At 35.6% G+C, this 27,971-nt stretch overlaps 3 protein-coding genes across 11 annotated transcripts in view; 1 reads left to right on the top strand and 2 right to left on the bottom strand.

The window, feature by feature from the left end:
* LOC128167121 (ras-related protein Rab-3-like) overlaps nucleotides 1-21,462 on the bottom strand; it is a 25,678-nt gene extending 4,216 nt beyond the window's left edge. Inside the window, exons 1-4 of one of the 7 annotated variants that reach the window (XM_052832665.1) lie at nucleotides 21,359-21,462; nucleotides 3,724-3,948; nucleotides 1,331-1,449; nucleotides 127-251 (exon numbers count right to left, since the gene is read on the bottom strand). In XM_052832665.1, the coding sequence (XP_052688625.1) occupies nucleotides 127-251; nucleotides 1,331-1,449; nucleotides 3,724-3,948; nucleotides 21,359-21,394 (505 nt within the window). In that variant the 5' untranslated portion in view covers nucleotides 21,395-21,462. Of the gene's footprint in view, nucleotides 1-126; nucleotides 252-1,330; nucleotides 1,450-3,723; nucleotides 3,949-5,100; nucleotides 5,365-9,462; nucleotides 9,658-17,264; nucleotides 17,380-21,358 lie in introns of those variants that run through there. The other 6 variants (XM_052832664.1, XM_052832668.1, XM_052832666.1 and 3 more) reach the window with 6 other exon arrangements.
* Nucleotides 9,951-22,911, top strand: LOC128167120 (tRNA 2-selenouridine synthase-like). 3 transcript variants are annotated; one of them, XM_052832663.1, is made up of 3 exons: nucleotides 9,951-10,349; nucleotides 21,379-21,883; nucleotides 22,149-22,911. In XM_052832663.1, exons 2-3 carry the CDS (start codon nucleotides 21,379-21,381, stop codon nucleotides 22,787-22,789), a joined length of 1,146 nt encoding a protein of 381 aa, XP_052688623.1. In that variant the 5' UTR covers nucleotides 9,951-10,349; the 3' UTR covers nucleotides 22,790-22,911. The 3 variants fall into 3 exon arrangements, with proteins under 3 accessions (XP_052688623.1, XP_052688622.1, XP_052688621.1); XM_052832662.1 differs by lacking the exon at nucleotides 9,951-10,349 and adding an exon at nucleotides 17,509-17,643; XM_052832661.1 differs by lacking the exon at nucleotides 9,951-10,349 and adding an exon at nucleotides 19,950-19,970.
* The window catches only part of LOC128167123 (ERI1 exoribonuclease 3-like), an 11,033-nt gene continuing 5,768 nt past the window's right edge, over nucleotides 22,707-27,971 (bottom strand). The window contains exons 4-7 of the mRNA XM_052832671.1: nucleotides 26,975-27,066; nucleotides 26,240-26,312; nucleotides 25,812-25,908; nucleotides 22,707-22,846 (exon numbers count right to left, since the gene is read on the bottom strand). Coding sequence (XP_052688631.1) covers nucleotides 22,761-22,846; nucleotides 25,812-25,908; nucleotides 26,240-26,312; nucleotides 26,975-27,066 — 348 coding nt within the window. The 3' untranslated portion in view covers nucleotides 22,707-22,760. The remainder of the gene's footprint in view (nucleotides 22,847-25,811; nucleotides 25,909-26,239; nucleotides 26,313-26,974; nucleotides 27,067-27,971) is intronic.

Below are 27,971 nucleotides of genomic sequence, written 5' to 3'. Positions count from 1 at the left end.
AGCTGAAGCTGTGCTCTGATTACATGGGATCCAGCACCACTGAATACAGGAAAGCTCTGTGTGTGGTACATGTGTGTGTGTGTCTGTCTGTCTGTCTGTCTGTGTGTGTCAGGGTAAGAGTGTTACCTAGTTCAGAGGCCAGCTCCTGGCCCTGTCGAGTGGAGACCTCGCGAGATGCCTCCATATCACATTTGTTACCCACCAGACATACACAACAATTGCTCCAAGCATGAGTCTTGATTTGAGTGCACCTACATGTATATAAAAGTGGGATCATGCCACACAACAAAAAAAAACCACAAAATAAAACGGAAGAGAGAAATTGCTTTAAAGAAAAATGAAAATTACAGTTAAAATGATTGAGTCAGAGTGTATGTTTTGGTTACGAGAGTTGTGTTACTGGGTATCAGGTGCTAGAGCTACCACTGCTGTCACTGACAGCTGTAGAACTGACAGGTGATTACAGGTGACAGGTGAGACCCGTGTTCACCTGACAGATGTACAACCCAACTAACTGACTACATGCTAATTACAAACTAATTAGTAACAGGCTTAATCACAGGGATCAGTTGTTTGATGCCAGTGTTATATCATGCACTATTATGTACTGAGCTTTGTTGTCTATTGACTGTATATCAATATGACAGGTATTAATTAATGGGGTTATAAGCATACAAGATTCCCAGGTATCAGCTGCACAGGTACTGTGTAACAAGGTGGCTGTTTATTTGTTACACCAACAAGCTGGGGCTAGTACCAGTACATGCGCTGGGGCTAGTACCAGTACATGCTGTTCAGTACTTAGCACTGAATGTCAGTAGGATGTAGTAGTACATGTAATGACTATTGGCATTTTGACAAAATCAGAGCTATATTACATCAACAATTTGTTTGGAATTAAAGAAATAAAGAATCTGACAGATAGTCACTATGTTGATTTCATTGATAATTCCTTAATTAACTAAGGTGTCCAAATAAAACCATTGCAAAAACCCAGCAGTGCCTCAGGATCAAGTTTCATCACACAACACACCATCAAGCAAATACAAAAACACATCACTCACCATCGCTGTCGTGATTTTGATTGAATGTGATAGGGCAATAGTGCGTTGTGTGATGGTGTGTTTTTTATAATCATTTCAATGTGAAGTTGTGTTAGCGCAACAGTGTGTTGTGTGACAGAGCAACAGCTTGGGAGGTTTTCCTCAATGTACTGTTGAGCTTTTGCAAATGACCTTTATCCAGACACCACACTTGATTCTTGCATTAGATAACATTTGAAAAGTCTGACTCCTAGATCAATCAACACAGACTTGGATGAGATACTGACCAGTCCATTACAGCGTTGAAGGACTCCTCATTTGTGACGTCGTACATCAGGATGAAGCCCATAGCACCGCGGTAGTACGCTGTAGTGATTGTTCTGTACCTCTCCTGTCCCGCTGTGTCCTGTAACGGAAATACACAACAATCAACAACTCTGATCGCCAACAACGCTCAACCTTAATAGATAGAAATATATCACTTCTTTGTCCCCTATTCTAGTATTCACAAAAAATTCCTTAGAGAATTTATTGATACCCAATAGACATACAAAGAGTATTACAGTGTGTGGGTTGTTTGGAAGAAAAGTTTGTGCACCTTGTCCAATTACAGACATTTTTCTCTATAGTTAATACTAATACATGTTCATGGAAATAGAATCTAGTATCTTAAAATGGAAACTTTCATCTATCACTCCCACACAACATAAATGTCAGCTGCAGATTTCACTTCAAAGTAAACCACCGACTGTCTTCCACCGGACCTGCAATGTGACAAATGTGGAAATAGACCTCAAGTCAGTGACAAGATGGAAGCACCTAAAGCCCTCCAGATAAAACAGTTCTGTTAGCATCACACAGAATATGTTTCCTTAATGATCCTATCACACGACCAGTAACCATGGTGATGAGGAAGCATTCTGATTGGGCTGTTTGTAAAACAAGAGCTATACATGGATTCCGTGCACTGTTAACTGCTAAATAATTAATCACTGACTGATTAATCACTTCACATTCTTCTCAAGATTTAACCTCATCTTGTTAATCCTCCATTTACATTGTCTATCCTATAAAGCTGATTGTCAACAAACAGGATAGGACAATTATAACTTTAATTATTTTTTTTTTTTATCTACAATTACTTTACATCTTACAAGGCTATCCTTTGGTTACAGGGTTTATATCTTAATTTTCCATTTTAACACGATCAAATCTACACATAATACATGTACCATTTTTTCAATGTTCCATCTATTCTAAGGTTGTATACTAATTGTCCCATCAAAAAATATATTCGATTTTGGACTATGTAGTACATTGTGTACCAAGATTCAATAAACCACTTTGTGTAAGCCGAGCTGTACCCAGTAATGTGACAAAGTCATTTGAGTTATACAGGGATTGCGTGGGAATATCACAAAGGAAACCTAATAAAGCAACATGAAATTCTCTTCTTTTTATTACAACATAAACTTGATAGAATTTGGTTATGAAAGAGATTTTAATGATACAAAAATGTCAGTGCTAAAACTGCTTTTTTCAGAAGTTATATAGCAAGCCTCAACAAATAATCTCTTTTATAGCTTGCGAATCAATCAACAAGTCTTCCACATTTCCTGGGGAGTGAATCGTCTATTATATAAAAGAGTGAGAAGATCCAAATGCCATTACATATATATCTTTGTGCAATCTCAATTTGTACCAAGAACTAGCTATTATCTGCATAATATATTGAAAGTTTTGTTCTGGATCTCAAATATCATTCATATGCTACTTAAATAAAAGATCTCTCATGATTTGCAATGGTATATGATTTTTATCCAACAATGTTGTGTGTTTTCTATTTTTCCTCATCAAGACTTAGGGATAGAAAACAAAACTTGTTGAATAAAAGTCATACCATTGCAATTCATGGGAGATTCTTTTTAATACATGTTTTACCACGTCTTTTCTTAAACCCCAATCTTTTCTGTAAAAATTATAACTGTGAGCCGCACAACACATTTCCTTCAAGACTCCAACAACTTTACACATGGAAAAAAGTTCCTTGAAGTTTAAGAAACAAACATTTCATTTTTGAATCAATGTTTATGAATTCATGATAACTAAATGAAACAGCATTAAATATATGTACTTTCATTCTAAGACAATCATTACCTGAAGATGCATAATGTTTAATTATGGCGTAAGAGCACAGTCACAGTGTTATATAAAAAATTTACCCCATGAGTGATATTCACAGTATATTGAGATAAACATGTAATAAAATATGATAAATGATATGCTATCCAAACCTACCAAGACTATTGGTAACATTCTATCTCAAATTATTACTTCAAAAACATATACCATTTGTCAATAACATTTTTTATATATACTTTCCTAAATGCTACAAATTGCAAGTTATCCAAATTAGTACTATCTACCTATTATTCAATAATTTTATTTAATGCCATTTCGAATACCATAATTTACTGCTATCCAAAACACTGATTTCCATCCAATCTCAATCAACATGTTTACATCCTATCCAAAACACTTTCATATACCTTTAAATGTAGTTTGACCGTTACCCATTTATACATGTACTATTCCAGATTTAACCATGTTGTATAGCTTGACGGTAATCCCAGACCTTATCCACATTTTGTACTTCAAACCTCTAACATAAAACACTCACCCATATTTGTAGTTTGACTCTCTTGTCTTGTCTGAACACAGTTTTGACTTTGAAGTCGATCCCTACTGTACTGACAAAGGCTGAGGTAAAGGAATCGTCCGCGTAACGGAACAGGAAGGACGTTTTTCCGACACTGCTGTTTCCGATAATCAGCAGCTTAAACATGTAGTCGAAATTCTGGTCTGCGGCATCCTTTTGCCATTTCGAGTCGTTAGCCGACGCCATCTGTAAAACAGAGGAGAATTCTCTGAAGAAACTTCCAATAAAACTTTACATGCCAGCTTAGTGTACATGTAACAGCAGCAGGTGTCCTGGACACTATCAATTCCACAGCAATACATGCTCAATACTATTGTTACTATACACTACTTGAGGTGGTATGGGACATCTGTCAATATTAATGTGGATATCATAAAAGTACATTATAATAAAACAACTTTCATTTTGTAATTTTCACATATTTTACAATTTTTGGCTAAAAATTTGTTTTAAAAATCCTTGGAAAGGTAAAATTTTAACAGGCCAAGCAGGATTCGAACTCTAGATTTACAGACTCGAGGTTAACGGTCTAACCTATTGTCCTGCACTGTTAGGTAACAATTTTTGAGCCAAAAATTACATAAAATCATACTTGATTTCAATGTTGATTTTGATAGGAAGTATGTCACAATATTGAGGTGTCCCTAACCACATAAATGGACACACAGCTGACCTCCGAGTACAAATGTTCAGTACCAGTGCCATGTACCTACTAGTAGATATACTTTCATACAACCATCAAACATTGATGTTGGCCCATATTCACCTTTTTATATTGTTACCTTAACACTACCTGGTAGTATAATTATAATAATATAACATCTTTAAAATTACTGTAAATAGTATTCTGATGTATAAATCCAAAGAATGTATTACATGTACGGTTAACCTTTCTACAGACATATACCGGTACTTTTGAATTACTCTCTCACATTCCTATGGAATGAATTCAGTCTTACACTCCAGTTGTACAAATCCATTAAAATAAAATCTGGTATAAATATTCCTTTGGAATATATATACCGATATATCTTGAAAGTATGTAACTGAGCTCATTCTGCTTGTAATGCTAGTGGTATTAGTTATTACAATAAACTATCTATTTCAAGTGACGGCATGTACTTTTTGCAACCCCCCCCTTCCTAAAAGCCATGCCCGATACAGCTGTGACATTCACGGTCCCCTGATGTTCTGATAGACTGCAAAGCAGTACATCCTAACCCATACACTGCGTAGATTCTGTTCACACAGTCTCCGGATCAATATTATTGGAATGTTCCTTTTATAAGTTATTATATTACATCAGAGTTACAATCCCATGCAAAAACCTCTACTTACTAAATAGAATTGATCCTCTCACAGATCGGATTCACAAAGTTTAAATATCACTGCTACAAATGTACACACATACACACGCAAGACTGAATGACTAGAATTAGAATCACTCACAGGTTTGAGCCAGATACGAGGGGGAATGAGGGAGAGAGAGAGGAAGACACAGGTAGAACAGGTACGATGTGACAGAAACGGCCAGCCTCGGGACTAGAAATAGACGAGAAAACACCGGCAGCTGGGAAGGTTCAATAGCCAGGGTATTCTGTGATGTCAGGCTCCTTCTCTTTCTACGTTTGTAGATTATTGATCAGGATCTTTCAATGATAACCAATCAACTGTGGGCATTCACCGACTGACGTAGGACTGTGGGGTCACCCTCTGTAGGGGTAATGACTCTGGTATACTCTCTCAGGCCTACAAGGCATTGATCAGGTTCTTAGTTTGTCACTTTCAATAATGGATTGAAAAGGAAATTAATTCACAACTTGAATTAAAAAAACCCACACAAACCGAATAAATGATGGATGGAAATGTTACTTAGTCCAATAGAAAATCATCATCACTGATAAAATTAGGATTTTGATTTATGTATATTCAAAGTATTGCTCATGGCATTCAAAATAAGAAGTTTACTATAAGCACAACAAAAGCTTTCTCAATGAAGGATATATCAACCTCTGTCTTTTAGTAAATTGTTGAGTGGGCGTCATTTTTCTACAATATATTGATTAGTAGAAATAGTCATTGTAATAATTATATCAAACAGCAGTATATAAACAAACTAATTTATAAAGATGCAGGCCCACTGTACTAGGTCTTAGTTTATGTCATCCATCCTTCGATCTGTGCTATAAACTTAGTTGTTTTGTGTACATGAAATTCACTGTTGATTTCTTATTTTACATGAGTAATTAATTTTGCGATTCTGCCCTTTAATTTGTATCAAATCGCAAAAACAAAAAAAAATCCAGTGTATTGAATTTTTGTAATGATTCCAAATAGTTATCAAATATAAAAAAATAAAAGCAAGATTTTAGAGGGGAGCTTAATTCTCCCAATTTTATGTGGATAATAATTTCTAGTGTTTACTAAAAAATCTTGATATTTTTACAGACCACGTGTACCTGTCTAGAAGGAAAATGACAGTCGACGTCATGAAAAAGTTATATAGGTGGGGCATGTACAATCCTATACATATGTTGCTCAATACAGCTCATTACATAGATCTATTTGGCCATTCAAATATTTCAGACCATTATGACATCACAATCAGAAGGAATACTGAATTAGCGATCTGATCCATGTGGATCAGGGCTATTTTTAGCTCCCCCCTCAGTACACTTGTTACTGTAGACTGATAGGGTTTCACTACAGCTGGTGAGGATAATCTAGTCTATTCAAGGCCCTTCTTCTCTCAGTCTACAAACATCACATCCTGAGGGTCTATTTCCCCAGAAATCTATAATTCTCTCCACAGAGTTTCAGTGCTGTGTTCGGGGAGTTGCGTTTTAATTACCAAGCCCTCCAGGCCTCTGTTCTGTGATTGCTAGCCTACAGAAGTCTGGGGTATATGGATCGACAGACCACTACATTCCTATACAAATCAATGCCCGTTGAATGGTTTCAAAACACAGCCATTGATTCCTGGGCTTTCTCACATTGTCTTGAATTTTACAGATAAAAAAGCTGCTACATCAATAGGCAGCCACACACCAAACACAGGACTTAAATGCTGCAATATTGGCAATTAACTCAATATATTGATCAGTTACCATAACAACCCTTATTCAGTGTCTCTCTGGAATCTTGGTCTCCTTCTAACAGTGAAGCACATAAAATCCCTGACTTTGTATGCCTTAATTGTATATGATAGAGTGATTTGGTGGATTTGACAATGCATCGTGCTCTACTAAGGATGCTCCTGTCTGATGGTGCATTATCCTCATACAGCATGCCTTCACAACTTCAGTCGGTACTATGCCTTTTTCTCCATGGCAAAACTTCTTTGAGGTTGTTCATGTTTTGTAAAAACTATATATATACCAAATGTGTCAGTGTGATGTCTGTATAATAGTACAGAAGATAATAAAATGCCTTGGTCAACAAGGACAAGTACCGGTACTAGCAGCATCCTGATTGTTTTCCCATTAATTGTTATTATTAGGAGGGGGTGTATGCAAGTGCATGAGGTACAGGATGATTCAAATGTCCAAGATAAAACAAACATTCTGAGAGTATTGCATAAGCAATACACGTCCCCTACCGGTTTGTAGAAATTTGTGAAAACAATGGACTGTAATGCAGAATATCATTTCTTACCGTCTTCTGTACCCCAAATCAACAGACCAATCCGATAACGAACCTGATTGTAATAATACAAAAACCCCTGTCGATTAAATTTACAACACAATGCTTGACACTATTTTACGGAACTTATTTGTTTGTTAGAAACAATACAACGAATGGTCCAAGTAATGCACGATATTATTACTGACTACATACTTTCCTCGTTTATTCAATACACACCAAACCTGATAACAAACCCGAACATTAAACATTGGAATATAAAAATTTTTCTCTAAAATATGTCAACCAGATGCTACAAAAGTGTAAACTTGATCTGCAGTTTGACATTTTGAAGCTGTTCAGCAAATTTCATATTATTCTTCAAACGCATAAAGAAAAAAAGTGTGGAAAACTGAAGTGGGACAGACAGACAGACAGACAGACAGACGGACGGACTGACGGACGCAGAGGAAAGCTATAGTCCCCTCCGGTGAAAACTGGAAGGGGACTAATAAGTTTACACTACAGTCATTGAGTCAAGCCAAATTTAATAAGTTTCAATACAGTCATTGAGTCATACCAAATGTAATAAGTTTACAGTAGTCATTGAGTCATGCCAAATGTAATAAGTTTACAGTACAGTCATTGAGTCATCCTTAATGTAATACATTTACAGTACAGTCATCGAGTCATCCCAAATGTAATACATTTACAGTACAGTCATTGAGTCATCCTTAATGTAATACATTTACAGTACAGTCATCGAGTCATCCCAAATGTAATACATTTACAGTACAGTCATTGAGTCATGCCAAATGTAATAAGTTTACAGTACAGTCATTGAGTCATTCTTAATGTAATACATTTACAGTACAGTCATTGAGTCACCCTAAATGTAATACATTTACAGTACAGTCATTGAGTCAAGCCAAATGTAATAAGTTTACAGTACAGTCATTGAGTCATCCTAAATGTAATACATTTACAGTACCGTTATTGAGTCATCCTAAATGTAATACATTTACAGCACAGTCATCGAGTCATCCTAAATGTAATACATTTACAGCACAGTCATCGAGTCATCCTAAATGTAATACATTTACAGCACAGTCATTGAGTGGGGTTATATACACTCACTGGATCTATATAACCTTGTATTATTTACACTTCTGTTTTATTGATGAACCATGATTCATTTGTCAATGAATAGATCAAATGTTTAATGTAAACTTTTCCAAATACAGTTCAACCGTAAACTAATATCACAAAAAATATTTACCTAATCAATAATGAGAGAGCTAATAATGCGCTATTGGGGTTCTCTTAACATGCTCTCACCTTCCTGCTAAATATTCTCATTAATATTTTTAATTCACAGTCAATATTCCTGTAGATTTGGTCAGCCCTTTCTAAAGAAGTATAATATACAATACAAACATTTCTTTAATAAAGATCCACCTATCTCAACGTTTTATAGAGATCCCCCGCATCAATAATAATTGGTCTTTAAATGGGTTAGAGAGTTGGCCTGCTTTCTGGGAGGTTACAGTCCTGGCCAATTCACTCATTTAAAAAACTCAGTGTTCCTATCCACCCAAAAAGCCATTTCTAATAATTCCTAATTTAATACACACATCATACCATCTAAAGTCAAGACACAGGTCAGTCTACTTCCTAAGACTGGACAGTAGGATTAATTTAAAAATCTACATCAAACTGTTTTTATAATCATATGTAATACTGGTACATGTATTCAAACTCTATTCCAGCAAGATGAAATAAAATCATGCAATTCCTTGTAATTTTCAGAAATTTCCAATAAATTTGAATAGTAATGATGTGAACTTGAATAGAATGATGTATTCTCTAAATTCAAAACTCATTTGATTAATTCCATTAACATGATGCGAGATCAAATTTAATGCATGACAAATCTTGTTTCCTATTCCGCCTAAAGTTATACACCACTTAACACGCTGCCAAATCTGCAGCAAAAAAAATTAAAAAGTGAAACTAATTATCCTCATTGCACAACATATAAATAGCACTAAAACAGTCCAACGACATTAAAACAGTTACCGTCATTATGGCTGAGCAGCAAGGTTAAGTGAGAGTAGCCCTACCTGAACCAGTCCTTCTTGCCTCATGGGTCAAACTTTGTGCCGTGTTACAGCACCACCAGCAGAAGACAGATCAATAAGCCATTCTATTGGAGCGTTTAATGGCGGAGGAGTCTCTCAGCCTCTGCACACAGCTATACAGTAAAGTATACTGGCTCTCTACTGCCGCGGTTAGGGGGAGGTAATGGTTATAACGGCTTACTTGATCTGTCAGGGCTAGTGCAAACACTGACATCTATAGGTCAGTGTGTACAATAGCCATCAGTGGGTGACCACAGGTAAATTAACACCTTTAATATCAATCAACAACAGCATGCCATTCATCCAGATAATACCTACATCTTCTTTGTCAGTTTACATTATTGTCAAAATAACACAATGGACTCCTGTCTTTCATAAATATAAAATCAAAAGTAATGATAGCATATCCAGAAGGAAGAATGAAAAAACTTTAGCCATTTGGAAAATTTTTAAACAACCCTTCATTGACAATACAATAGTTTTTAAAAATAATCCCCTTGTACTTCATATATACTGAATTATATTCTCAGTGACCTTTAAAAAATCTCACAGTCTTAAAAAGAATAGGATCCTTAAACAATCTAAATGAGGATAATGAACAGATCTACTCCTCAAGAAGTTATTTCAGGACTTACAGAATGACTGATGGGTAAAAATTATATTCTCCACGACGACTTGTGTGGGTCATAACTTTGTACGTAAGGATCATTCCATAAGATGGATAATGTTAAGACATTGCTGACAGTTCTATTGTAAATCACCACCTCTATGTAGGACTGTTCAAGCCAACTTCAAGTTTAAATCAACTAGGACTAGGTCCTTCAGGTGTGTATCTGACTATTGTATCTACTGTATCAAGTAGGGATAGATCAGCACAAGTTTTAAAATCAAGTAAATGTCACAGATGTAAAAAATAAAAATAATTATGGAAAAATAATCTAAGGTCAATTTCTAATATTGGAAGAGAGCACTAAAAGTTTTTATCACAGCTATCCTTGAGTGGCTACTAAAAAATTAGCATAATTCACGACATGATTGTAGCACAAAATAGCATCATCCCATAATCCTTGAACTATTTATGATCATTGTAATTTGTAAATCATAGTCCAAGGATCTTGAACCATTCAATATCGTAGCAATATATAGCCAAAAGACCTTGAACATAAATATCATCATAATCTTTGCCGTACTAAATTGCGGAGACACTCAATGATATAATTATTAAGCAAAGGAAACATGTCAGAAATATAACCAAGTCCCGGTCATGGATTCATTGATCAAGTCTGTCTAGGTGGGGATTAGGTTCCGACGGAATGTGTATGCATTACCGGGCTGTCAGGAGAACTTCCACCCACAGTTTCCTGAGGAATGATCATTACTTCTGAATAAAGACAACAACCCTGTATGAAGTTACAGTCGGTGTCTTGCTGTTTGTACAATGTATCTCCAATGTACACTAAACTGAAGCTAACAAAGAAACTTAGAACATAATGGAGGCAAATCACAGAACATGGTACACAAGCCTCTTTCTAGATGTACCAGCATTTCTTATAATCATGCATTAAAAAAAATCACAGCCAAAATCCTAGTAAACAGCCTCTCATTTACCTACTGGCGGCAGTGGCCATGTGAACTTTACATGACTGAGTAAGTTTTGTAACTAATGGAGTAGGTATTGGTTCCTTTATGTCCTACAGGGGATGTTACGTGTAAAGTGTCTTTTTAAACCCATATCATCACTTATCAGGGATCCGGGGAAAAGAACAAACACAAAAGACCATTTGCAACAACTCAATGTCTAATTTTCCAAACACATAAAGCAGCAGATTTGTGAACATGTACATTGGTTCCACAGAGGTTATTTATCTGAGGAAGGTTTTCTACTCTTGGATTCAAATCGACAAAATATCCATCAAATATTTAGAAGATTCAAACTAAATAATCACTTGCTAATTTGATACAAACTTCATGATGTTGTTCACATTAGACTTTAATTTGTGTGTGTTTATTCATATTATTCTTTATCAAAATTTTCCAAAATAAATATATTTTACAATGTATCATAATTTCTTCATAAAATGTTGTAAACTTCAATTTGAAATCAATCGCTAAATTAAAATCAAGATTTTCAACACACGTCTACATCCATCTTCATATCAAATAGTACTTCCTTTTATCAAATTACATGTTTTAAGAAATTTTCTATAAATGCTGCTTTTGCCTTTTTCATGGATATTTGTTGTATTACTGCTAAAATATATGCAGCCATGCAATTTTCCCCACTGGAAAACACTTCTGTTCAACCACTGCAAGATCTGAATTATGACATTCACTTTCGGCTGTTGCATGCATGTCAAAGTAATACAATATCCACTGCAATCAGTAGACATGCAATAATAACAGAGTTAAGTTGGTATCATATAGGACATCTGTTGTATTAAATAAGAATTAAATAAGAGGACCCTTTTAAACATGTAATCTACACCAGTACCTTACAAAAATCCAAGTAAAATCAAGTACACCATTTTTCAAATTTTATGCAAACATGCTAATATAAGGGGCACTCTTTTTATCCAGTTTAAACTGACTATGAGAAAAAGAGATTTATTCAAATTATAAGGAGCAATGTACAGGGACCAAGATGAACTAAAAACTTGCCACTAGTTGCATCTTAACCTTAACATGGTTTGGTGGCAAATACAGTATTCAAAAGGTTTCTAGTTCAAACCACACTGTGGTCACTTGATGTTGTGCGTTATGTACTTAGGCAAGGGACTTTATCTACATAATCAATGTCTCAATCCACCCACCACCCAGCTGAAATTGTATACCGGCTTACGCTGGGAGGTAACCTGCGATTGACTGGTGTTCCGTCACGGGAAAGTAAATGACTCTCATCTGCTTAGCACTGGGGATAAGCACCGTAGAAGGGTTTTAAAAATTAATATAATGACTTTACTTGCATTCTAATAGTGGAAATGTATCAAGATGAGGATATTTATTTAGAGATTCAAAGCCTTTGGGTAAAGAATAGGTGTAAAACTATAGCTCTATTTTTTTTTTAATTGACAAACTGAAGTGCATCTGTTTGTCACACTTAAAAAACTGCATTTTACATCACACAAAACAGTAATCAAAGGACTGTGCGGTATTAGGCATTTTTTGCCCCCAAAATTAAAGTTTTTTAAAAAGCTTAAAAAATAAAGTAGTTTTAAGATAGTTGAAATCATATCGGAAAAAGAGTGTAAAAGGTTATCACTAAAGTGACGTCATAATGTAGAAATGACATCATGAAAATTGCCTTATTTTGATAAATTGAAGTTTTGTAGCAAAATATGGGTGTTAACTGAGGGTTTTTTGACTGGGAAACATAGAGCACAGGCTTGCTCAAGTACAATTTTTTTTAATATGATGTGTATTATTATTTGAGAAAAAAAAACATGTTAAAATTGTACTTAACTCACTTGAGCAGACCTGCGCTCTATACTTCTGAATGCAAAATATGAATTAATAATGACAATATTTTCATTTGCTTGCAAAATTGCGGGAATTTGGTCATTAAGGTGGCATCATAGATAAACAGCGAATGAGCAATGATGAATGAAATCAAGATTAAAGTGATAGGCATCCTCTGTACAATGATTTATGAAGATTTGATTTTTATACAACACTATTTAGAAATTGGTTAAAATTGGGGGCAGATATTTGACCATACCAAATATAGTCCTTTTGGATTAAAAATCTTCTTTACTAATACATTTAAACACAAAATGATTCTTTTGTAGAAAATTTACATCTGTGAAGAATTTATGTGCAGATTGAGAGTCAATCGCATTTGTTGCAATTTCACTCATATACAAATCATACTACTGACTTTGTGGGGCTGATCAGGGTAATTTACAAAATCCAGAGGTAAGTAAATGACACTTAACTGTCTGAAGTTTAGTAAGTACATATTGACAATACTATAATAATGTACTATAAGTATATATCTAAAACTGATCCTAATCTTGTGCTCATATACCGCATTTTTTTCCTGACAAGTGCACAGGGGCCAAACCCGTTTTAACATTAATTTCAATGTAACCATAAATAAAGAAAGGGGTCAAACTCTGACCCAGATAAAAAACTACCAGCTCGCTTCAAAAGCCTAATAAATCAATCATTTTTTAAAACACTTGCAATATGCTTGTATTTTTCAGAAAAATAATGCCTAAGATACACTCATGCCGAATTTCAAGTTGATGGGTCTTAAAATAGCGAAGATATATGTCATTATTCTCTCGAATTTGCCAGTTTATTTTTACTCTGACATTTACCGGTCCAGGGCTCACGATGGGATTTTGCCTCTGACAACAGCAGTCAATGTGGCTGCAGAATAAAAGTTCAGTTTGGAGAGTATTTACGGAATTTTATCGGAATTTAAGGATGTAAGTAGCGTTTATTTGATGTGAGATTTTAAAAGATTAGTGCGAATGTTTCTCGACTTGTTGCAATACTGCTGTTGTCAGAGGCAAAATCCCATCGTGAGCCCTGGACCAAGTAAAAATAAACTGGCGAATTCGAGAGAATAATGACGTATATCTTCGCTATTTTAAGACCCATCGACTTGAAATTCGGCATGAGTGTATCTTAGACATTATTTTTCTGAAAAATACACGCATATTGCAAGTGTTGTAAAAAATAATTGATTTATTAGGCTTTTGAAGCAAGCTGGTAGTTTTTTATTCTGGGTCAGAGTTCGACCCCTTTCTTTATTTATGGTTACATTGAAATTAATATTAAAACGGGCTTGGCCCCTGTGGACAAGTGTAATTAATTTAAGGTTTTCCAACCCTAATACTTGTGTACAGCTACAGTTCTGAAGCTATAGATGAAGAAATGCTAAATAAAGTTATGTACACAGACAGGCTGTCAGCTGTCATCGGACTTCAGTGTCTCACTGTCGTGTATCCGCGCCGGTAGTGACATGTTTGGATAACGTCAAAATGGCGGCACCGTTCGTTTCTTGATAAGTTTTCGTGTTATTTAACGCTTACATTGTTTACTTTTACATTAATGAGATCGTCAAATCTATTTAAAAGCATTTTCAATCTTTAAATTTCTACGAAGTTTATGTGAAACTTATGTAAACAAGCAGTTTATGTCGATTAATTGTGAACAACGGAACAGGTTTGGATGACCTTGTTTTTCCAAATAGGAACGGTTTGGATGCGCATCTGATACGGTTTGGATGTGGTTAATATATAAGAGTTTAAACTGTTCTTTTAATTATATTTTCGCGAAGGGGATATTGCATCGGTATTGTGCGATGTACATGCCCTCACTGCAAAGCATGCTTTCAATATCATGGAGATCGTCGTGTGACATTTGACATTTGAATTCACATTGTTTAAAGAAATAAACATACACGTTGAAAGACTTGCATATCTAAGTCAACAAAACTTTATATACCGTTATTTGAATTTCAATTTTACACGATACAAGCTCAAAATAACTTGGCTTAATTATAAAAAATGCACACAGAGTGTTTTACATGTACATATATGTTAAGTCTGTTGCATAATCATTCAATCGAATTTAGAAAGATTCAGCCTTACCAAAATCTTTACGACACAAATATAAACATGTGTTTACGACAGTTTTGATCAAGTCATGAGGCTAACTTTATATGATGTAAACGATATCTGGGGAAAAAAAATCAAAAGAGATCAGTCAAAAGACAGAATTATACCAACTCCAATATCAGCCCGAGGGCCGTAGGCCCGAGGGTTGATATTGGTGAAGGGCTGATGCAGGCTGTGATATGGAAAAGGGGTATATATTATCATATTTATCACATACTTAGTAATAATTTTTTCTTTAAAATGAACTTGAACAAATTGATTTTAATATCATGTGAAAGTAGTATGTACATGTACATATATTATATAAAAATATATGATTTAATTGTTTTAATAAACATATAGCTACTGAACTGGAATTTCCTCAGGCTTTAAAAGTTAACTGCTCCAAAACATTTGCTAGCATTTGAAGTTTTCAACTGCACTTAAATATTTAGTCTGTAAACATGTACAAATGCCAGTACGAAAAAGGCAGACGAGTTCTGCAAGGGGTGTGATACAAGGATTCGTATGAGCCCTAGGGCTGATAACCTGTATCAGCCACGGAGGCCGATGCGAGTTGTGTGATGTCATCTGTATCACATATGCCAAAAACCTGTATTTATTACTATTTATATACACTTGTCTAATTTTTTCAATTAATAATTGTAACGTCTCCAAACAACTTTTTAGATTGCAACAGCCTTAAAACCGTGCTTTGGCAAATTTTTAACGATGAAATTTTTATTATTATACTTTCATGTTTAATACCAACGCTAGTTTTGTATTTTTCTGCAGAATCGCCACCTTAATTTCCCGCATGAGTCACCAAAGAAAGAATTCAATAAACTAAATTATAATGTTGTAAATTATTTATTCGTTCACTTTCTACGCATGCACTGTACTTAGGTGCTTATGTCCTCTTCGTAAGCATTAGCTCCCATGATTTGTAATTGCAATACAAAAGAACTAAATATTGGTTATGGATTTTAACTAACATGCATGTACAAAATTATGAACAGATTAGCAATATACATTGGAAATGAAATCAGCAGAATGTAAAATACCGGTATATTGTGTAATCAATTTTATTATTTTAGTTTGTTCATTGAAGAAATCAACAAAACTTCTTGATCAGTAATATACATAGATACATATTTATCGTTTTGATTTTCTGGTGGAAATTATGATTAAAAAATTAAAATGGCGACGTTTACTCAGGTCTCGTCATCACTTGGATTTTTGGACCAACTATTTTTAACAACAGAGTAAATATGACTTAGCAGACCCACAGTTGCACACCGATAAAAGGCAAGCTGTTTCATTTTTGTCTGAAATATAAAAAATGCTATATCTTAAAATTATTTAAACCGTACCATTTGCACAATTTATATTTTATCATCCAAACCGGAATAATTCGTTAATCCAAACCGTACTTTTTATTTAGCAGGTGCATGAAGTTATTGCTATTTTTATACATATTAGTGTATTAAAAATATATTGAAGTGATTTCATTTGGTTAGAGTAATCTTTCAAATTAATTTTGGCTGCTTCAGATTTTTAGAATGTGTTATATTATCTACGTTATCTCGAAATAGATCTTGGATTTAGCGTTACGATTGATATTCCTAAAAATAAGTCGTTTTTATTTACGATGAACAAAAATAACACTCGCTCTTTTCAACTGCAAAACCGTAAGAAAAATATGAACGACTGTTACGATTGTTTTAATTAATATTTACCTCATTGTCGATAGATAAAAGAACACAACACTCATTGTTTTTGCAATGGATACGCCATTTTCACGTTATCCAAACATGTCACTACCGGCGCGGATACACGACAGTAGTCTGTTGAAATCTATTTCAAAGTTCACCTGATAACCAAGAAATTAAACCCTGTACCAAACATCATTTCAAAATCGTGATCATGGTTTTCCCCAGATTACATCAGTGTAAATAAATGCCAATATTCAGAGGCTTTGCTATATCTAATTATTATTCTGAAACAAAAAATAATCAATAACCTTAAAGGAGAAAAAGCATTGACGCATTGGCCACTTCATATTCTATTTTTAAAGAAATGCATGCTTTCTGACATAACAGAGACCATACAAACATATAAAGCTATGAACTACCTCAGTTAACTCAGACGATTTTGCTTTGGACGAGTGTTTTCACCTCCTAGGTCTGTCTGCTTTTCATAAAATTTCCCGGATGTTCATTCGTGGCACGGGAGGGAGATAACTCTTACCACAATTGACTCGACATTAATTATAACGTGAAACAGGGAATCAATTTACCTAATGGTTTATTTGTTTTAAAAGCTTAATGCTTATATACGGTAACAAAAATACATAACAAGAAAAATGTATGTAGCCAAGATAAAATACATTTTAGGCAATTCCGAAACTAGTTCATCAGTGAATGGTTTTGTTTTTAGATGTAATTTTGAAATATCCGGTAAAAATTTGAGGAAACTCGAACTAATGTCAAGCGTGGACTTTTTATATCGAGGTATGTTGTACCAATAACATAATTACCCACCTAAAACACCAATGGTAGTATTGGAGAGAGACTGTCTCAATCTTGAGTACCGATTTTCTTTAAGTGTTTCTGACTAATCAGTTGATTCGTATGAATGATCAAGTCCAAATGTATTCTCTTTTGAGAAGTGGACAGGCATAGCCTACATCCACTTCTCTTCGCAAGCCCTCATATTTTGATTTTGGAAAACGTGTAAATGTCAGAACCAAAGACGGTTTACACTTCGACCCATGTTTCGACTCCATTTTCCCTGAATGATATAGGCTATGCCTGTCCACTTCTGACACTTCTGAAAAGAGAATAGTCCAAATGGTGCTAAAAATAGTCAATTTATTACTTCCATCACTTTTTGATGAATTTTAAGAAAAATACACATTCCTGTGAAAGAAATACAGTTGAAATCGATAAAAGGGAAAATAACCAAGATATCCTCATTTGACACATTATCATTTTTCACTCATAAAAGTTCATAGAAACGAAAATAGATTTCTTACAGAGATTTATAATGGGAAATATTTACATCTTTTCGTCATTCAAAACTCACTCGGAATACCTCGCACAATTTTTCAACTTTAACATTCGGACTATTTCATGGCTGATACAATGCAAAACCCCCATAGACTTTCTATTTTGAGTTTTGTATTGAAGCCTGAAGTGAATTAGAGGGGCATTCCAAAACAGATAATCTAGACATTTTTAGCTCCTCAAAACGAAGTCAGGGGGGGCTTATGCTATTCACCTGACGTCGGCGCCCGGACTTTGTTAAGGTTTTTAAATTGTTGCAGGCCCTGTATCAAAGTTATAACTTGTCCTATCTTTACCAAACTTGCATCGATGCTGCATTTGGGTCACCTACTTATGGGCTTGGAAAACTTGGATGCTGAATCTGGGCCATGAATTTCATATGTTGGGGGTTGTTAAGGTTTTTGGAGCAGGTTAAAGTTTTTTGTGGCTGGTGCATCTTATGATGCTGATGTTTTTAATTGACAGGCTTGAATGCTGAATCTGAGCCATAGGTTTTGGATGCTGAATGAGGTAAAGGTTTTCTAAGCTGGTTAAAGTTTTTGGAGCAGGTGCTCTCTGATGATCATATATTAGTTATTACTGGTCCTAATTTCACCATACTTCATGGATGGTTCGTATATTGATACTGATGCACCCGACAGGCTTGAATGCTCATTGAATGAATCTAAGTCAATAGTTTTGGATGCTGAATAAGGTTTTTGGAGCAGGTGACCTCTGATGATTATATCTTAGTTATTACTGATCCTAACTTCACCAAACTTACATTGATGGTTTATCTTTAACTTATGATACTTATCCATTTGACAGGCTTGAATGCTGAATCTGAGCCATAAGTTTCGGATGCTGAATGAGGTTAAGGTTTTTTGAGCTGGTTAAAGTTTTTGGAGCAGGTTCCCTTTGATAAAAAAAATCTTAGTTATTATTTGTTCAATGTTGATCAGATTTAAATAGATGATGCATCTTGTGATTCTGATGCACTACACAGGCGTGGATCCTAAATCAGAGCCTTAAGTTTCAGACGCTGGAGATTTAGTTTTTTTGGAAACGGTCACATGTTCAATAGATAATAGTACTATTTCAAACTTGCATGGTTGATTAAACTATAATACACTGTATAGATAAATCTAGCTTCTAATACAGAGCCTGATCTCCATTTTCAAGGATGATAAAAAAAAACCTACCTTATTCAAACTGGCTTGATAGTTGTGTTTGATCATAAATATATGATATTGTTATATATAAATAATATTGTATATTATGATATGATATTGTAAAATGTGATATGGTATTGTAAAATATGATATTGTATAATAATTATGTAATTTATTATTTTATCGCATGATATTGTATCATATTATATTGTAATATATATTATAATTGTATCAAATGATACAATATTGTATGGTACTTAATATTGTATCGTATGGTATTGTATAATATCATACAATATAATATCATTAGTTACAATATTATGATGTATTCTGTATATTATATTTTATTACATACTTGGTATAAAATACAGGGTTTTGCACCCCTGATATGAAAGGTGGCTCACGCCTTTATCACACAACTCGTATCACTACCCTTTATTTCACCTTTCCGAAAACACCATTGTACTTTTTATTTGGATTACCTCGGATCTTATTCTCTTTTTCCATGCATATCTGAAGTTGAAACTATGACGTCAGGATCGAAATCTTTTAAGTATAGATGACGTCACAATACATTTGGACGTCGAAAATACGCGGTTTGAAGATAGTAATAATATGCTTGTAAGTTTTTTCAGCATGAAAAATGAAAACTAGCTTTCTAAATTCAAATATAATTAAAACAACAATACATGTCAAAATCTGTATCACAGCCCATATCATTCCTTGATATCATTCCTTGATCAGCTGGAGGGCTGAAGGGTTGATATGCGATGTGATACAGATTTTGACATTTATTATTCTCTCTGTATCATATGATACTATATTGTATCATGTTCTGTATTATGTGATTATATACATTGATTATGTATAACAAGACACAATATCATATCATGTACAATGACATGTCTAACTTGATATTACAATATCATATTGTATCATTACAATAATTTATTATATCATATGATATAACATATCACACAATATTGGATAGTATCATAGGATGCAATTATTGCATGATAATCATATTTAATATAAGTGTGTTGATAAACATTGTATCTTACATGCCATATGAAATGATTATCAATCAATTTTTTAACATACTTTATACGATATTGTGTCAAATAAATGTTTTTAACATATTATATACGATATTGTTTCAAACAACACTGTATCCATGAATATCCAAGAACAATAACAGTTACTATGATTTTCATATAATATGATAAAGGTGGTCTCATAAAGGTGATGCCTCATAAAGGTGATGCCTCGTCTCGGTGAGCTTTGTAATCTGTGATTACCTATTGTGGTTTCATTAATATTCATGACAGGGGGGTAGGCTTGCTGAACCTTCTTCATGTTTTCAACCCAAGCCCAAATAGAGCTTAAACTTCAAGACATAAAGGTTATATTACAAAATAATATTAATTTTTACTCCTCAAACGAGCTATTTTGGACAAATTTTGCTGAATATCTGCAGTTGAAATCATAACACCATGGGGTCAACTAAGCAAAAAAAATAATGTCATAACAAATAAAATACTGTGTGAAAGCATGTGTACTCAAATTGTACTGGGCCTCGTTAAGTTTTAGCTGACATTTAATTAGCTAAACAATACACTTAAAAGCAGCTTTTTAAAGTAAATTGAATGCGTGTACTTAAATGCCAACATCATTTTACCTAATCACATAGATTTCTGGCTTGTCTGCTCAAAACTGTATAAACTATAATCAATTGTGGATTTCTGATGATGTTTCAAGATGAGCAACATAGCATAAAATCCTTTATTTGTAATATTTAAACTGATACTTTTACAAAAATTCTAGCCTACTGATGTTTTTATCAATAAGAACGTGTGCCTCATTTTATTTTACATTATTTTACAGCCAGAGATTGTTAAAGGTTAGGAATTATGAATCAACATTCAACACATCTCTTAATCACTTAAATTTGACTTCTGTGTTAGTTTACAAGAACTAGCGATAATACCAGTAAAAAATGTGAACTCTACTGTTGTGTGTTCTTTTACAGATGCCCTCTCTTCCATGCAGTCGTTTACAATGCCGAGTGTTCTCTCAGTTTTTTCGTCATTTCTCCAAGTCTCGATTGCCTGTGGTAATTGCAGATCCATTCAACCAAAACGTCAATGAAGTGATCGATGTCCGTTCACCGGATGAATACAAAGAAGATCACATTCCAGGGGCCATAAATCTCCCTGTTCTGAGTAACATTGAGAGACATGAGGTCGGGAAACTGTATTCTGAGGATTCATTCAAAGGACGGATTTATGGAGCTCAATTAGTGACAAAAAATATTAGTCAAATAATTCACGACCATGTAACAGAAAAACCAAAGGAGTACTCTCCCTTGATTTACTGTTGGCGGGGAGGTCAGAGATCACAAAGTGTTGCCATAGTGATGGCACAGATTGGATTTAATGTGTTTGTTTTAGAAAAAGGATACAAAACTTATAAAGCCAAAGTTAAGGAATGTTTAGAAAAGCTACCTACACAGTTCACCTTCAAGGTCTTATCAGGTACACACCTTAGAGCCGGCCAATTTATCCTCTTATCTAAAAATTCAATTGTATTTTTTAGTTTTACTTCAGAATTTGAAATCATCAGGAAACCAAGACATACCGTAGTTAATGTCAGAAGTAAAAACATGCATGACATGTATGTAGATAAATAAAAAAACTTAAACAACCCTTGTTTACAATCTAAACAAGTTATTTGATGATCTAATATACTGGTATCTGATTTAGCTTCCTGATTACGACTTTCTTTTCTGTGTTTCTTTAGGTCCAACAGGCTCGGGGAAGACCCATCTTTTATCTCAGTTATCTGCCCTTGGTGAACAAGTTCTAGACCTGGAGGGTCTAGCTAATCACAAGGGTTCCGTTCTGGGATGGGACATAAATGGATCGCAGCCATCACAGAAATGGTTCGACTCGCTGATTGTGGATAGACTGCGGAGATTTAATCCTGATAAAGTTGTCTGGATGGAATCCGAGAGTGTTAAGATTGGAAAATTACATGTACCTAGTGTATTACACAAAGAAATGGGAAAATCACAGTATTTTAAGATAACTTTACCTTTGGAAGAAAGAATACAACACATCATACAGATTTATCCAGACTATATTGAAAATTTTCAATTTACAAAAGAACAGTTATTAAAACTTCAAAAACATCACAGTGGTTCTAGAGTGATGGACTGGATAACTCTGGGGGAGAGACAGCAGTGGCCAGAGTTTGTGGAGGCTCTGCTGACGGAACATTACGATCCGTTATACAGTCGGTCACAGCGTAAACACTTCAAATCACATGCTACTGAGGTGTATTTAGACAGTCTGGGCCCCCAGCACGTTCAGCCATTCCTTCAGAGGTTAATTTCTTGTTCTCTGTCAGAGGTTAAGGATGCCGGTAGTATGTCTGCTTGAAAACATGGCCTCTCCTTATCAGCTCCTTTGCAATGTTCCCTATGTTTGTACAATCATCTGTATGGACACAACAATAAATTACATTATGAAGCAAAACATCAAATAAAGATTAAAGCAAAAGATTTTTTTTATTTGTTGTCTCCATAGGTCATTGAATTACAGTGTAAAACTTAAGGTCTTTTGCTTTATTAAAATCATGTCTTCCTCATTCCTGAATTGTATTGTGACATGTACTTGTATCAGGAAATTAACATAACTCCTCGAAGCATGAAGAATATCTTTAATCTACATCTCCTTAAAATTTCATATCATGCCAAAATGACAAAAATCTTGCATAACTTTGTTCACGTTGTAAAATACTTTGATCCCACTTATTGACAAAAGAAATATCATAATCTTGAGAGATTTGAAGGCCATGGACCACAATACCCTTTGAGCATGTTGAGGTCATACAAAATATTAGACCTCTTTCTGTGTAGTTTTCAAAGGCTTAAAGTTACAGCAAAAGCATGCCAGAAAGATGCCAGTGTCACACTTTTCATTCCATATAAACACCAATAGATTCCCCTATACATATACATATGTACTATGTATCTATATTTTCCTTAGTAAAATTATAGCAAATAAACCTGATTTTTGTTTCTAGACAATCTTTTGAAATTAACATGAAACAGTTTCCCTGCTATCCTATGTACCACCATGCAAAGTTCAATTTCCTTTTTCTTTTTGACAGAATTTTACAGATGTCTTATCTATTCCACTTCTGTGATATCTTTTAATGGCCCATATATTTAAGTACATTTGTTTATGTATAAGATTCACATATGACTATGGCAGTACCCTTTGATAGGAAAATGTAGATGTATGTGTATCACCTATATTTCACTTGGTGGTGCCCTTTTATTGGATGGTTAGATTCACTAATTATTCCACTGTATCACCCTATGATGGGAGTGTACAGTGGTGGTACCCTATGATGGGAATGTACAGTGGTGGTACCCTATGATGGGAGTGTACAGTGGCAGTACTCTATGATGGGAGTGTACAGTGGTGGTACCCTATGATGGGAGTGTACAGTGGCAGTACTCTATGATGGGAGTGTACAGTGGCGGTACCCTTTGATGGGAGTGTACAGTGGCGGTACCCTATGATGGGAGTGTACAGTGGTGGTACTCTATGATGGGACTGTATAGTGGTGGTACCCTATGATGGGAGTGTACAGTGGCAGTACTCTATGATGGGAGTGTACAGTGGCAGTACTCTAAGATGGGAGTGTACAGTGGCGGTACCCTTTGATGGGAGTGTACAGTGGTGGTACCCTATGATGGGAGTGTACAGTGGCAGTACTCTATGATGGGAGTGTACAGTGGCAGTACTCTATGATGGGAGTGTACAGTGGCGGTACCCTTTGATGGGAGTGTACAGTGGTGGTACCCTATGATGGGAGTGTACAGTGGCAGTACTCTATGATGGGAGTGTACAGTGGCAGGACTCTATGATGGGAGTGTACAGTGGCGGTACCCTTTGATGGGAGTGTACAGTGGTGGTACCCTATGATGGGAGTGTACAGTGGCAGTATTCTATGATGGGAGTGTACAGTGGCAGTACTCTATGATGGGAGTGTACAGTGGCGGTACCCTTTGATGGGAGTGTACAGTGGTGGTACCCTATGATGGGAGTGTACAGTGGTGGTACTCTATGATGGGACTGTATAGTGGCGGTACCCTTTGATGGGAGTGTACAGTGGTGGTACCCAATGATGGGAGTGTACAGTGGTGGTACCCTATGATGGGAGTGTACAGTGGCAGTACTCTATGATGGGAGTGTACAGTGGTGGTACCCTATGATGGGAGTGTACAGTGGCAGTACTCTATGATGGGAGTGTACAGTGGCAGTACTCTATGATGGGAGTGTACAGTGGCGGTACCCTTTGATGGGAGTGTACAGTGGTGGTACCCTATGATGGGAGTGTACAGTGGCAGTACTCTATGATGGGAGTGTACAGTGGTGGTACCCTATGATGGGAGTGTACAGTGGCAGTACTCTATGATGGGAGTGTACAGTGGCGGTACCCTTTGATGGGAGTGTACAGTGGTGGTACCCTATGATGGGAGTGTACAGTGGTGGTACTCTATGATGGGACTGTATAGTGGTGGTACCCAATGTTGGAACTGTAAAGTGGTGGTACCAAATGATGGGAGTGTACAGTGGTGGTACCCAATGATGGGAGTGTACAGTGGTGGTACCCTATGTTTGAACTGTACAGTGGTGGTTACCGATACATGTATTAAGATTGTATAATGGTGGTACCCTATATTGGAAATGTACATTGTTGGTACCCTATGTTGGGATTGTACAATGGTGGTACCCTATGTTGGAATTGTATAATGGTGGTACCCATTGTTGGGATTGTATAGTGGTAATACCCTATGTTGGAATTGTATAGTGTTGGTACCCTATGTTGGAATTGTATAGTGGTGGTACCCTATGTTGGAATTGTATAGTGGTAATACCTTATTCTGGTAGTGTATAGTGGTAATACCCTATGTTGGAATTGTATAGTGGTCGTACCCTATGTTGGAATTGTATTGTGGTGGTACCCCATGTTGGAATTGTATAGTGTTGGTACCCTATGTTGGACTTGTATAGTGTTGGTACCCTATGTTGGAATTGTATAGTGGTCGTACCCTATGTTGGAATTGTATTGTGGTGGTACCCTATGTTGGAATTGTATAGTGTTGGTACCTTATGTTGGAATTGTATAGTGGTGGTACCCAATGTTGGAATTGTATAGTGGTAATACCTTATTCTGGTAGTGTATAGTGGTAATACCCTATGTTGTAATTATAAAGTGGTGGTACCGTTTGTTGGAATTGTATAGTGGTTGTACCCTATGTTGGAATTGTATAGTGGTAATACCCTATGTTTGGAGTGTACAGTGGTTGTACCCTATGTTGGAATTATATAGTGGTGGTACCCTATGTTGAGATTGTTCCTTCTTGGGATTGTATAGATTCTTTACCTATTCCGCTGTGATGCCGTCCTGTGTGGGGAATTCCTAGCACAGTCAACATTTCCATCATACCCCTAGGATATTTTGAGGTGACATCACAGAAAGCCTGTCAATATAAAGCTGCTGATTCAATATACTGGTAAGTATTTTGATGGTACCAGTCCATTAGTTCCTGTACGGTATATGAAAGAACTTAAATAAAGAATTATTTCCATTTTACATTTTAGATTTCAAGTTTACGAACACAAAACATTTTCCAAGATATTTTTTCCTATGAGGTGTGACATTACAATATTCTTTATTACATACATGGTCATAGAATTCCATGCTGTGAAATAGAAACAATGACTGTGATTCTGTACTGTATAACAGATAGACATGGTTGATGTAGTACTGTGGTATGATGTCACGCTGCCCTATAATCTGGAGTACTATACCTTTTTAATGTTGCACCATTTATGGAAATAATCTGCCGGTTGTTTCTTTAGGTATGAACACTGTGATGGTAACCTGTTGAACACATAACAAGGTGTTTAATCTACAAAACTATTTCTTGTTACCATTCCCTCATGTTTACTCACAGTATGATTTATCCTTCCCCTGATAAAAATATTAACAATTCAAAATATTAACAATATTCATTTTGCAGAGAGACAAACTGAGGAAGATATGCTTCTGACATGATATACCGGTATTACATATCCTGATTCATATCCCGTAATGACCAATATTCCCCCAACCCAGTCATGACCTTCAAGACATACATCAGGTTACAGACTCTAGAAACATTCATGTTGATTGAGAGGTCCTACTCTATACATATATGCTACCCAAAACAAACACAAGCATGTTCAGATGTCCCTCTCGGTACATATATGTTACCTCCAACAAACACACATATATTCCAGAGGACCTACTCTGTACGTACATATTAACTCCAACGAAGACTCCCATCTATTGAGAGGTTCTACTATGGAGATGGGTGCTATGTCCCACAAAGACTTGACATCTTCTTGAGGTCCTATACTGTACATACAAATTACCCCTAACAAAGACTCAAAGACATTCTACTCACAGACATTCTTCTCTGGACCTACATGTTACCTCAAACAAAAACACATATTTCAGAGGCCCCACTCTGTACACACATGTTACATCTAACAAAGACTCACATTGTCTTGAGGTCCCAGTCCCCACAGGTGACAAATAAACTACTGTTCTCTGGATCCAGTAGTCCATGTTGCTCCATCCATGCAGGGAACATCTGTCAAACAACAAGTAATCAATGAGGATGGTATAGTAATAGACCGAGGAAAGTCAAACAACAAGCAGTCAGTGAGGATGGTATAGAAATAGACCGAGGAAAGTCAAACAACAAGCAGTCAGTGAGGATGGTATAGAAATAGACCGAGGAAAGTCAAACAACAAGCAGTCAGTGAGGATGGTATAGAAATAGACCGAGGAAAGTCAAACAACAAGCAGTCAGTGAGGATGGTATAGAAATAGACCGAGGAAAGTCAAACAACAAGCAGTCAGTGAGGATGGTATAGAAATAGACCGAGGAAAGTCAAACAACAAGCAGTCAGTGAGGATGGTATAGAAATAGACCGAGGAAAGTCAAACAACAAGCAGTCAGTGAGGATGGTATAGAAATAGACCGAGGAAAGTCAAACAACAAGCAGTCAGTGAGGATGGTATAGAAATAGACCGAGGAAAGTCAAACAACAAGCAGTCAGTGAGGATGGTATAGAAATAGACCGAGGAAAGTCAAACAACAAGCAGTCAGTGAGGATGGTATAGAAATAGACCGAGGAAAGTCAAACAACAAGCAGTCAGTGAGGATGGTATAGAAATAGACCGAGGAAAGTCAAACAACAAGCAGTCAGTGAGGATGGTATAGAAATAGACCGAGGAAAGTCAAACAACAAGCAGTCAGTGAGGATGGTATAGAAATAGACCGAGGAAAGTCAAACAACAAGCAGTCAGTGAGGATGGTATAGAAATAGACCGAGGAAAGTCAAACAACAAGCAGTCAGTGAGGATGGTATAGAAATAGACCGAGGAAAGTCAAACAACAAGCAGTCAGTGAGGATGGTATAGTAATAGACCGAGGAAAGTCAAACAACAAGCAGTCAGTGAGGATGGTATAGAAATAGACCGAGGAAAGTC

Source organism: Crassostrea angulata, chromosome 10 (assembly GCF_025612915.1).
Source record: "Crassostrea angulata isolate pt1a10 chromosome 10, ASM2561291v2, whole genome shotgun sequence".
NCBI classification, from domain to species: domain Eukaryota; kingdom Metazoa; phylum Mollusca; class Bivalvia; order Ostreida; family Ostreidae; genus Magallana; species Magallana angulata.
The sequence above is the reverse complement of the archived record's forward strand: the minus strand, read 5'-3'. Positions and strand labels throughout refer to the sequence as shown.